The 13,379-nt window shown below is 39.8% G+C and overlaps 1 protein-coding gene across 3 annotated transcripts; it reads left to right on the top strand.

Moving 5' to 3' along the window:
* Nucleotides 1-638: 638 nt before the first annotated feature.
* LOC121370249 (BPTI/Kunitz domain-containing protein 4-like) lies at nucleotides 639-13,087 on the top strand. Of its 3 annotated transcripts, none has more exons than XM_041495375.1 (5): nucleotides 639-934; nucleotides 2,681-2,769; nucleotides 7,575-7,705; nucleotides 8,651-8,726; nucleotides 12,769-13,087. In XM_041495375.1, the coding sequence occupies exons 2-5, from the start codon at nucleotides 2,697-2,699 to the stop codon at nucleotides 12,939-12,941; spliced, it is 453 nt and encodes a 150-aa protein (XP_041351309.1). In that variant the 5' UTR covers nucleotides 639-934; nucleotides 2,681-2,696; the 3' UTR covers nucleotides 12,942-13,087. The 3 variants fall into 3 exon arrangements, with proteins under 3 accessions (XP_041351309.1, XP_041351307.1, XP_041351308.1); XM_041495373.1 differs by having other exon boundaries at nucleotides 651-934; nucleotides 12,757-13,087; XM_041495374.1 differs by lacking the exon at nucleotides 639-934 and adding an exon at nucleotides 2,284-2,308 and having other exon boundaries at nucleotides 12,757-13,087.
* The last annotated feature ends 292 nt before the right edge of the window (nucleotides 13,088-13,379 follow it).

Here is a 13,379-nt window from a genome sequence, read left to right as displayed (position 1 = left end):
TCTGGGTGGGAACCGGTATCGGGCTGTGAACCCTGTACCTACCAGCCTTATGTTAGTGGTTAGTGAGAGAGAAGAGGGTGTAGTGGCCTTATAGCTACCCACTGAGTCGTTAAAACTCGCTCTGGGTGGGAACCGGTATCGGGCTGTGAACCCTGTACCTACCAGCCTTATGTCCGATAGCTTAACCAAGACACCACGAGGCCGGTAAAATAGACTGATACATTTTTGACAAACCATCCCTTATTCACCTGTCTTCCTTCTCTCACCACCCACTTCTTTTCTCACTCCTTGAAGATGGTATAGTTCTGAAGTCACCATGTTTTTGTCTTGTTGACAGTATTTTTGTAATACGTTGGGAGAGGCCTTAATAGATATATTTTTCAACCTGTTGGTCAATCCCAAAAACCGTCTGTTTTTGTTTTACGGTAATACAAAATACCAAACCTACGTATCCAGGTGTGTAACTACATCAAATGTCTATGACGTTTCCGTGACGTAAAAAAAAGACTCTAGGCGTTACTAAATCCTCGAGTCTAGAGTCTAGACTTTTTTGTATAATCCAGAAGCCTGGAGAGTTACGAGATATGGGAGGGAGGTGGGGGGGGGGGGGGGGGGGGCGCAGTTCAGGAAGAGATGGCTAGGACGACCTGCTCAAGTAGTGTTTTAATTATTATGTAAGACATGTTTCATGATGGAACGATGGTGCTACAGACCTGTCGTCATATCCGGCGTTCGGACACCGTGGCACCACTTTGTTGATTCTGCTCATAACTGTGGCTGATGATGAATCGACTGTATCCCAAAAACACAGACGGATCCGTCAAAACAACACTTAGCTTTTAAAAACAGACCTTGAGCTTCTTATAAATAATGAAACTAATACGCAATAAAAGATGATAGCAAGTTTACACCGAGATTATCACGTCGCTTTGAGGTAAGCCTTTTTTTACAGTGACTTGTTTGTAAAAAGCTCGTGTACATTCACAATGTTTAGATTAACAAAGCATTAAAATAAATTTACTAGCAGTATAATATAATTAATGTGAAGCTTTCTTTATAAAGGATTTATTTTGTTTTAATTACTATTTTTATAAAATTGAGGAAAGATTCAATTGTATGATGTGAAGATATTAAATGATATTATTGTCAGAATAGCAAATCTAATTAATGCACTATTGGACTATATTAATTCATTAACATAATAAATAACTACTTTTCCTCCTTAAAACTTATTTTATTTCGCTTGATCGTTTGTTAGTGATTTTATAGTGTGTATATACTTTTACAAGCTTAACAAATGTGTATATATATTTATTTCCAACATCCTCTAACGCTACCGGCTGGTGACCTTGAGTACAATAAAGATCTGTTCTGTTGAAAAACTTTATGTTTCTGTGAACGAATTTGCTTTCTTTTAATTGTTCGTGTTACAATTTCAAGAATATTCACAGCATTTAAATGATATTACTACCAATATACTAAACACAATTAACGTAATAGTTGATGCTTTATCGAGCGAAATTTTCTGCAAGGAAATATAATCCATATTACTTCTTTTAACTGTTCATGTTAAAAGTTAATGAACGCTTTTATTTTAGGATGGGCAAGTTATTAACTGATATTAGAGTCTGTGTACTACTAAAACATAATTAACGTGGTATTCCACAGATTAATATGTTAAAAATTACTCTTGTCCTTATTTGAAGAAACGTTTGGTTTTGTACAACACTAGCATCTGCCCACGAATGACTAAACAACATTATGCTTGACCTATTTCATTTAGTAGTAGATACGCGTTGTGACGTTTAACTTGTAGTGACGATGCGAAGTCATATTTCATTCTGAAATATGTCTTCAATTTGCAAGAAGAATGCATCAGGCCGTAATAAGACAAAAATAACTTTTGGTGAAGGCAGGAAAAAACGTTTTTTTTTTTTTAACGACACCACTAGAAATGCGATCAGTTTCACGCGTCATCACTTGCGCAATTTAAATTTGGGGAAAATGGGATAAAACCCGCGCACATGCTACAAAAAGGTCTTTAATGTATATAGCTATGAATGCTCAAGGCTGTATCTAACGTATTATAAGAGGCAGTTACGTTACCACTTCCTGAAGAATGTGAAAAAGAGCTCCTTTTAGTTTAAACGAGTCCCTTTTCTACTTTTGAGAAGGTCCTATATGACTGTGCAATTTTCCTGCCCCCCCCCCCCCCCCCCCCACGACTGGTATATCAAAGGCAGTGGTATGTGCTATCATGCAAAGCAGATCTAGGTTTCAATAGTGAACTTCCATGATATGACTATGGGTTGGTTTATACATAATTGGTGTAAAAGTCTTTATTTGAATTGAGGTTTTCACATTACAGATCAACTAAACTGTTTTATTTATAATTCATCCTCATCATATCTTGTGCGTAAATAGTTTATATATATATATTTTTTAAAAACGTCGCTATTTCCAATTATAATATATATATTATATATTATAATTGGAAATAGCGACGTTTGTTTTTTTAATTCTGTTGACAGCGCATACAAAGTGTAGATTATAGAAACAAACTAGTCAACCTATCTAGCTGTAGTTTTGGTTTTCCGTTGAGGCTGTAACGTTATATTAACACTTTAACGTAAAATATGTTATGTTTTATTAATTCAGTATGTTTTCTTTTTAATTTTAGGTTTCTATAGACAACTATGGATGCAAAAGTACAGTTTTACCTGGTGTTCTTTGTGTGGCTTGTACCCGACATATTGGAAAATAGAGCAGGTACGTGAATGTTGTTGTGTATTGGTTTGGCAAGGTCGACTAATTTTTTTACGTGCGTATATGCCACTGAAGCTTCACGCACGCCTGTCACGGGCTTAATCTCTGACTTTCACCAGTGACTAAGTCCGAGCCGGGGGGGGGGGGGGGGGGTAAGTCTGAGGTGGGCGGAATTTGGAATAAAATTTAGAAGTTAGGTCAAGGGGCCTAAAGCCAAAAGAAGCTGCATTCGACTCATGCTTTTAAGACATTTTGAGCAATTTTGATGGGCTGCCAAAGCAAAGTGCGTCGGACTGTTTACAGAAAAAAATAAACATAACATTTTGAACGACGGCCAACAAATTTAAAGTCCGACTAAGCCCAAAAATGGAGGTTACCTGTCCTAGGAAAGGTTGGCTAAGGCGAGCTGATGAGCGAAATCACAGCAAATCGGGGGATGAAGCGCTTCCATTTCTGATGTTGTAAATGGCTGATGACGCTTCCGTAGTCGTCGCCGAAGAGAGCCGTGATGATCCAATGAATGGTATGGCTATCCATTTCGCTGATCAGTGGCGGTAGACATATCGGCGTTGAGTGACGACTAGCCCCGACTTGCCGGTTGGGGACCTGATGGAGTGCAGCTCGAAGACGCTTCCACCAGAGAGGTGCTGTAATTCCTCGTCCACTACTCTGCCAAACAGCGTCGTCTTGTCCTCTGTGTCCCGCTTAAACCGGCCTCGGTGGCGTCGTGGTAGGCCATCGGTCTTTAGGCTGGTAGGTACTGGGTTCGGATCCCAGTCGAGGCATGGGATTTTTAATCCAGATACCGACTCCAAACCCCGAATGAGTGCTCCACAAGGCTCAATGGGTAGGTGTAAACCACTTGCACCGACCAGTGATCCATAACTGGTTCAACAAAGGCCATGGTTTGTGCTATCTTGCCTGTGGGAAGCGCAAATAAAAGATTCCTTGCTTCTAATCGGAAAGAGTAGCCTATGTAGTGGCGACAGCGGGTTTCCTCTCAAAATCTGTGTGGTCCTTAACCATATGCCTGACGCCATATAACCGTAAATAAAATGTGTTGAGTGCGTCGTTAAATAAAACATTTCTTTCTTTCTTTCTGTGTCCCCCTAAATGAACTTCATATAGCCGGACCTGATATTCCTGATCTGTACTTGCCACAGGGGCAGGAACTGGTGGTGTCTTGGGTGTTGGAGGAGGCCGTGTCTTGTCAGGTTGGTCGCTGGGCTGAGTGACGGCCTTCCTCTTCCCAAAGGCGGCTGATCGGACCGATGGCCTGACGACTGGCAGTACTGGTGATACCGGCCAGTTCTGTCTGGGCCACGTAGAGGTCGGTGACGAAGGGCCGTCGCGGGGCGTCTCACATACCGCGGTGTTGAGCATGTCCCTCGTGGTGGTCGGCTTATCCAGCGATGCAGGTCTCCTCGACTCAGGCTGGGCTGGGGGCGGCGTCGCAGAAGAGACCGCCGCCAGTTTTGACCCCCACCCCGCGCCCCCCTGACGCGTTTTTCCTCTTCCTCCTCTTCTTCTGTGGGACCGCATCGCCATACACCAAAGTCACAGTTGCCCGTGACCCGGTGTACGCGACGCGGAACTCCGACAAACTTCCAAAACTTGCTATCAAGACCCCCAGGTGGGGTTGGGTGGGGGAGGGAGACAAATCGAGAGCACAGGCGATAGCGTCTAGCTTCATCGACAAACAGCAGCGCAGTGGATTGGTTTCTTCTTCTTCTTCTTGTAGGTTTATAAAAATTTATTTTGGCTGTTCTTCATTATTATTTTTTTCTGGTTAAAGTCCTACTACTGTTTAACTTTACTGTGTTGTTATTGAACACATGGTATTATGGTAACTGCATGAAACAGACTAGTAGATAGTTTGTCTTAGTTGCAATTTGATGTAAGATTGAACCCAGCAATTTGGGCATTTACACGACTGGTACAAATATATCTCAGGGATCACTGAATGGACTATCATATTTGCAGAAAAGGGCTCTTGCTGCAAATCGGTTAAAGGGACCTAGTTGGCGGTAGTGACCTAATTATGTTGCATTTAATAGCTGCTGATTACATGTGCTGGAATTTCGTTAAACAATTTTTTTTTTGTACAAAAAGGGGCGGTGTTAAATCGCTGGTTTGATGCGCGGTCGGTATAGGATCGATCCCCGTCGGTGGGCCCATCGGGCTATTTCTCGTTCCAGCCAGTGCACCAGAACTGGTATATCAAAGGCCGTGGTATGTGCTATCCTGTCTATGGGATGGTGCATATAAAATAACCCTTGCTACTAATTGAAAATGTTATGGGTTTCCTCTGTAAAAGGGGCGGGATTTAACTCGGTCGGTTGAGTGGTCGCTTGAGGTGCTTGCATCGCAGGATTGAACCATCTCGATGGATCCATTCAGCTGATTGTTTTTTTTCACAACTGGACAAATACCGTGGTATATGTTTTCCGGTCTGTGGGAAAGTGCATATAAAAGATACCTTTCTGCATTAGGGAAAATGTAGCGGATTTCCTCTGATGACTACGAGTCAGAATTACCAAATGTTTGACATCCAATAGTTGATGATTAATTAATCAATGTGCTCCAGTGGTGTCGTTAAACAAACCAAACTTTTTTCCTTTTTTTTTCCTCCATAAGACTATATGTCAGAATTACGAAATGTTTGACATCCAGTAGCCGACGATTAATAAATCAATATGCACTAGTGGTGTCGTTAAAGAAAACAAACTTTACTTTACTAATATACTGCTATGAAGGAAGGAAATGTTTTATTTACGGTTATATGGCGTCGGATATACTGCTATGAATCATGCTGCTGTGAGTTCTGATCTCAAACTGTGGGTAATAGTTTAAGACAGGAAACAAGAAAACGCCGCCAGCTATGAATCTTAAATATGTACCATTTTATGGGTAAAGATGAACATATTTATAGACTTTGACAAACCAATTATTTAATCATCAGTCATTAATCAGGCGCGGATTTTAGGTGGGGGGCCCCGTGTCATCTTGGGAAAGTAAACCTCTTTCCTTCGACAATGACGGGGCGAGACGTAGACCAGTGGTAAAGCGCTCGCTTGATGCGCGGTCGGTTTGGGATCGATCCCAGTCAGTAGACCCATTAGGCTATTTCTCGTTCCAGCCAGTGCACCACGACTGGTATATCAAAGGCCGTGGTGTGTACTATCCTGTTTGATGGTGCATACAAAAGATCCCTTGCTGCTAATCGAAAAGAGTAGTCCATGAAGTGGCGGCAGCGGGTTTCCTCTCTCAGTATTTGTGTGGTTCTTAACCATATGTCTGACGTCATATAACCGTAAATAAAATGTGTTGAGTGCGTCTTTAAATAAAACATTTCTTTCTTTCTTTAAAACAATAAAATATGTCATAGGATTACGACTTGAGTGCCTATTAGATGTCAAATATTGAATTTGATAATTAAGTGGCGGGATTTAGCTTAGTCGGTTAAGTGCTCGCTTGAGGTGCTTGCGTAGCGGGATCGAATCACCTCGGTGGATTCATTCAACTGATTGGGGTTTTTTCTCGTTCCAGCCAGTGCACCACAACTGGTCAAAGGCGCGGGGGGGGGGGGGGGGGGGGGAGATGCTTTCCTGTCTGTGGGAAAGTGTATATAAAAGATTCCTTGCTACATTAGGGGAAATGTAGCGGGTTTTCTCTGATGATTACATGTCAGACTTACCAAATATCTGACATCCATTAGCCGATGATTAATTAATCAATGTGCTCTAGGGTGTACACTACCAAATCAAATCCCATAGACGACAATAGTAACATATACGGCTAAAACTCCTACCTGCAACGTATCAACCGACATAAACGCCACGGATATAAATACTACCACCCCTTACACTTAAAGTGAATCAGAAAAAAATGGGGGTCAAGCTGCTCGTTTCTGAGATAACGGGTAGCGTCTATGACTACCCTAGTTTCGCACAAAATTTGAGTACTTTTTTTTACAGGTACCCCATACATGTTTCAAGCACAAGGCTACTTGACACATTGGTACTAGATGAAATAAAATTGCACATTTATTTTACCCAGATGAAACTATTATTTTTTACAACCAACACACTCACATTTATAACCAATCACAGGACTTGTGGTGTTCACTTCTCTATCAAAAGTTCGGTACACCTCGAACTTTGACCCAGCCGGAAGTTATTTGGTATAGTACTACCTCTAGTGGTGTCATTAAACAAAACAAACAAACTATTTTGATACTTGAGACTCAGACAGAGAGAAAAAATGGAACCCTGGAAATATTTAAAGTCAGTTTTATTAAACATTGTGGATAATTGTGCTGGAATGTGAACATGCTTCAAAACTGAGACAGTGGAGCGCGATGTAACTCAATTGTAGTGCCCTCGCCTGTGGCTGGGGTGCGATGGGTTGTAAGAGTTATCGCCCTCAATAGACTCTTGTTTATCAGTACCTCAAGACTACTATCCTATTTTGGAAAATGTATACCGGTATACAAAATATCTTGCTGCTTGTACGGTAAATAGTAGCCATTATAGCGGCAGACACCACCCAAACCCACCCCCACCCACCCACTCTCTTTCGTTTTCTGTCTTCGTGTGTTTCTCTCTTTATCTCTGTCTGTCTCTGTCTCTTTATGTGACTCTCTCTCTCTCTCTCTCTCTCTCTCTCTCTCTCTCTCTCTCTCTCTCTCTCTCTCTCTCTCTCTCTCTCTCTCTCTCCTTTAAAAACTGAGACAATAAAATAATAACTATATTTCAGTATATATTACATTACTATATGTAACACTTACGTATCTCATTTGTATTCAGATTCGTCTATGACATCCACAAACATCCTCCTACCACGAACGACATGCATGTCGATTTGCCGCTTTACCCACAGCTACAACAGGTGTCGCTGCGAGGAGTTTGGAGCGGTCATTGAAGCAGACCCTTGTGCGGTGAGTTCCAATTGTTTATAACTCTGCCTTGATGACCATAGGTGTTAGAAGATATTAATGACATTGAGGTTGGCAGTGGCCATTATATACCCCCCCCCCCCCTCCCCCGCTGAAAGACGATGTCATTGAGCTACATAGTCTGTTCATGCCATAGAGTGTTCCATTTCCCGTCTTTCTCGAATCTACAAACTTGACATAATTGTTGGGGAAGAAAATGATGCGTCAAGAAAACGTTTGTTTTTGTTTAACAACACTACTAAAGAAAGAACAATGATTTATTAACCATCGGCTATTGGATGTCAACAATTTGGTAATTTTGACAAATAGTCTTAGAAAGGAAACCCGCTACATTTTTGCCATTAGTAGCAAGGGATATTTTATATGCATCTTCCCACAGACAGGATAGGACATTCCACGGCCTTTGAAAAGCCCAATAGGCCCACACGACGGGGATGGATCCTAAACCGACCGCGCATCAGTCGAACGCTTTACCACTAGGCTACATCCCGACCCATTGTTCTAGAAATGCATCATTTCAAATCAATCTATTGTCTTCACAGTACCAGTCACAACTAGAACAGCCTTTACGGGGCATCACGTACATATATACCTTTGTCTTGATATTAGTTTAAATTTCATCTGTAACATAAATTATTTAATCAACAGCAACAACATGGCACAAATTATGAAATTGTTAGGGGTGGGGAATTGATGGGTTACTTTAAAAAAAAGAGCATGATTAGCAGGATTGAAGGCAAATACTTAACTGTTTTCAACCCACTACCCACTTATTTTGGCTTGATTTGTGTTATACTGATGCTAAAAATGTAAGCGCCTTAAAACAAATCCCGGGGAAAGACCTGAAATAAACTCCACATTAAATATTTTCACTGAAAGGTATTTAAAAACTAAAACTGATGTTCCGTAATTGCCTTTATCTTTCAGTCGGTGAAGTGCCCTCCTGGACACCTCTGCAAAAGATTCTGGATATTTCCAAAGTGTGTCGTTGACCCAAAGAAAGGTATGAATTAGAAACAGGCACCAGCAATAATATTTAAGTCGTAACCCTGTACACAACAGGAACAAGGAACATTAATATTGATAATATCATGTTAGCACGAGATCACAGTCACGAATGACACTCGAAAACGTTTGGTCTGTGATATATTGACAAATATTCAGACCTATATTCAGTGACGAATCCTTGTTATAGAAAGAGTCCTTTGTAGCATGATGAATGTAAACATTGATTTATCCAACCGTAGTAAGGACATCCCCGCAAAAAAAACCCTCCGGACAACCCCTCGACCATTAACAAAAAAACTTAATATGCATGTTACAGTACGAAGTTGCGTGTTAAAAAATATTGGTTACCGTTTACGATGGAGATTAAAATATTCGTGGTTTGACATACATGTACATTGCTTTTTATCATGGTAGCCTGAACTCATTTATGAAAACTGTTTATTTCGTCTCTTAGAATAGAGATTGGTAAGTGTAGGCATTACCAAGAAATGCACTTCAGAATATGACAGGATCAGGGAAATGGGCAAAATTTAGGAAAAGGACTTGTATGAGTGGTTATTAAGTAAATTCTGAAAAAACAAGGATGTCACTAAAGAAAGTCATGAAGAAATGAAAACCACATTTGGGGATGACTGCGTTTCGTATTTAGCTGGATTTAAGTGCGGCCAGACACGTGCAGAAGATAGCACACTGGCAATTCATCGTACAGATGCGACATCTGAAAATCAAATTGAGGATGTTCACCGCCTGGTTATGGTTGACCGACAAGTGTAATTATTCAGAACAGAACAAAACTTTATTTCTCTCAGATCACCAAACGGTGATACATTGAGGTGGTTTACAAACATATATATTGACAGCTGCAGTGTACTATTAACAATTTATGTTGTATAATAATTAATTATGGTATATAATAATAGCAATAATATAGATAAATGGGTATAATTATTATGTAAGAAGTGTAATTATTCAGCATATTGATAACACCACTGTGATCAAGTTTGTGTTAAGTACAGTCAGTCATAGCTGGTACACTCCACATAAACAATCTCTTAGCAAGGTGGATATTCAACATGATGTCGCCAGAACAAAAGCTCACGCAGAATAAGCATTCTCATTGTCTTGTTATAAGCGGGATTCTGCGCATTTCCTAAAACCTTGTAACCCAGGATACGACATGAGTAGAGCACTTTGATCCGGAGTCAAAACATTAGCGCCAGCATTGGAAACATGCTGTATCACATCCATCAAAATGTATTCCGGTGGTCTTCATTGACACAATAATGACATCAACTTTCTGCGAGGGTAGGAAGGTTGACCATGAGGAACACCATCATTAGATAAGACTATACCACTGAATTACTTTAGCTTAAAGAAACTTTTACAGGCGCAGACTCTAGTTTAAAAATGGTTACTAAGTTTAGTTAATCTACAAACCTGTAACACGTGTGAATAAAATTATGTTAGCGTAAAACAAGAATCTGTGACATCGAAACTGGAAAATATCCTTAAAAAATTAACTAGAACTTGTCTCAACAACTGTTACTTCTCAGACGAACATGGATTTTTAAAGGAATCAAGAATGCATTTCATGGTATTAGAAGTACAAAACCGGATCGGTTAGTGAAAAATACACGGTAGTGTTTAAATGCTAGGGTATGTCACTTTAAGGGACGTGGAGGAAAGATCCGGGCAGGGTGCTTTTTTCTTCAGGACAAAGTCCCACAAATGGCGGTGGCTACAGCCTCAGTGTGTGGAGCTAAGATAATCTTAAGAGCATAAGGTAGTTGTGCACTTAAGGTGATCTTAGCGCCAAGATCGGTACATGGAACTGTGCCCTGGTCTAGCACCCTCGGAGTTTTGTCTCTTCTCTAAACTCAGTTTACGTCTGCGAGCAAGTGGGTTGGTGATTGATAATATTAAGCCATTTTTGGAATGAGGCTAGATGACGAGTTCTTCGGAGATAGAATAATAAAGCTGGAATAAGACGAGGTCATATTGAGCAATAAATATAATACGTGAACTGTTTTCATTCTGAAAGACTACTTTTGTGAAGTCACGGGCGTTTTGATGTATCCTTCGCATTTATTTATTTTTGTCAATTTGTCTCATATTATGTTTTCGATTGCTAGGTTGCTGCTATAATTTTAAGCCCAAGATTTTACATTGAATTTGCCAAAGTTTAAAGACATGGGGCCGTCAGGGGTTCTTTTGCGGGGGATGAGGTGGATGAAACCTGGACCCATCTTTATCCTATCAGTTTTATGATGATATAAAAACTTTGTTTATAATTCACACGACTGCATAAAAGGATATTTACAATTATAAACACTTCCGGAGATGCATACCCCAGAACCTCCCTAGACTAACAGCAAGAAGTATTTACAATTATAAACACTTCCGGAGATGCATACCCCAGAACCTCCCTAGACTAACAGCAAGAAGTATTTACAATTATAAACACTTCCGGAGATGCATACCCCAGAACCTCCCTAGACTAACAGCAAGAAGTATTTACAATTATAAACACTTCCGGAGATGCATACCCCAGAACCTCCCTAGACTAACAGCAAGAATTATTTACAATTATAAACACTTCCGGAGATGCATACCCCAGAACCTCCCTAGACTAACAGCAAGAATTATTTACAATTATAAACACTTCCGGAGATGCATACCCCAGAACTCCCTAGACTAACAGCAAGAATTATTTACAATTATAAACACTTCCGGAGATGCATACCCCAGAACCTCCCTAGACTAACAGCAAGAATTATTTACAATTATAAACACTTCCGGAGATGCATACCCCAGAACCTCCCTAGACTAACAGCAAGAATTATTTACAATTATAAACACTTCCGGAGATGCATACCCCAGAACCTCCCTAGACTAACAGCAAGAATTATTTACAGTTATAAACACTTCCGGAGATGCATACCCCAGAACCTCCCTAGACTAACAGCAAGAATTATTTACAATTATAAACACTTCCGGAGATGCATACCCCAGAACCTCCCTAGACTAACAGCAAGAATTATTTACAATTATAAACACTTCCGGAGATGCATACCCCAGAACCTCCCTAGACTAACAGCAAGAATTATTTACAATTATAAACACTTCCGGAGATGCATACCCCAGAACTCCCTAGACTAACAGCAAGAATTATTTACAATTATAAACACTTCCGGAGATGCATACCCCAGAACCTCCCTAGACTAACAGCAAGAATTATTTACAATTATAAACACTTCCGGAGATGCATACCCCAGAACCTCCCTAGACTAACAGCAAGAATTATTTACAATTATAAACACTTCCGGAGATGCATACCCCAGAACCTCCCTAGACTAACAGCAAGAATTATTTACAGTTATAAACACTTCCGGAGATGCATACCCCAGAACCTCCCTAGACTAACAGCAAGAATTATTTAATGCATGCACCTGCTCTCAGTTCGCCATCCTTAAGATAGGCCTGAACATAATTATATAAACTTTTATAAACCATGAACATAATTATATAAACTTTTATAAACCATGAACATAATTACATATACAAGTATAAACCATTGGCGTACCTCCACTTCACCATTCTTTACAATAGCCATGGACATAATTATATATACTGGTATAAACCATGGACGTACCCCTTCTTCACTAATCTGTACAATAAGCATGGATATAATTATATATACTTATATAAACCATCGGCGTAATCCATCTTCACCATTCTTTACAACTGGCCTGATCATGATTATATATACAAGCGTATACAAACCAATGTTTATTTTATAGTAGTACATCGTTAAGTTTTAACTTTAATTGTTTTAGTTTTTGTTTGTATTTTGACAGTATAATCTAGATGTCATGTATTTATTTTCGTCCTACTTATTATTAAATAAACAGTGTATTCTGATGACATCGTTAATTTTTAACTTTCATTGTTTTAGTTTTTGTTTGCGTTTTGACAGTATAATTTAGATGTATTTATTTTCGTCCTACTAATTAGTAAATAAACAGTGTATTCCACAGTTTGTGGTTTGCCCAAGGCTGCGGGACCATGCAATGGTATTATGCCGAGGTACTTCTTCAACGTAGATTCTGGCAAGTGCGAAGAATTCATTTGGGGAGGGTGTGGCGGAAACCTCAACAACTTCAGGTTCCTGCGTCAATGCATGTTCCGGTGCGCCAAACAGTTGGGCTGAAAACGCCGTTCGTGTCGTCACTTCCGGCCATTTCGCATTGTCATTGGTTGAGAGTCATTATCTGCAACATTTACAAGTCATTCATTTCGTCATTAAATTAAAATGTGTACATTTGTATTATTGTAATAAAGCTGTGTTGTTATTTACATACTATTTCGTTTCTCTTCTGTTATTTACCACATTGCTGGGAACAATGTTTATTAGTATGTAGTATTCGTTACAGGATTTTAATTTACCACTTTCCGTAAACATGTAATATATTTTGCACACAATTTAAACAAAAGAGATTCACAACTGATCTGTTTAGTATTGTATTAAACATGGCAACAATTTTCCAACTTCTTTCGCTGTCCACCTCCACATCCCAGTCATTGTCTCTGCAACCGCGACAGGTGTTTGTCTCTTGTGGCTATCTGTGCCGCACACCTACCATTCTCC

This window comes from Gigantopelta aegis, chromosome 4, assembly GCF_016097555.1.
Source record: "Gigantopelta aegis isolate Gae_Host chromosome 4, Gae_host_genome, whole genome shotgun sequence".
NCBI lineage: Eukaryota > Metazoa > Mollusca > Gastropoda > Neomphalida > Peltospiridae > Gigantopelta > Gigantopelta aegis.
The sequence above is the reverse complement of the archived record's forward strand: the minus strand, read 5'-3'. Positions and strand labels throughout refer to the sequence as shown.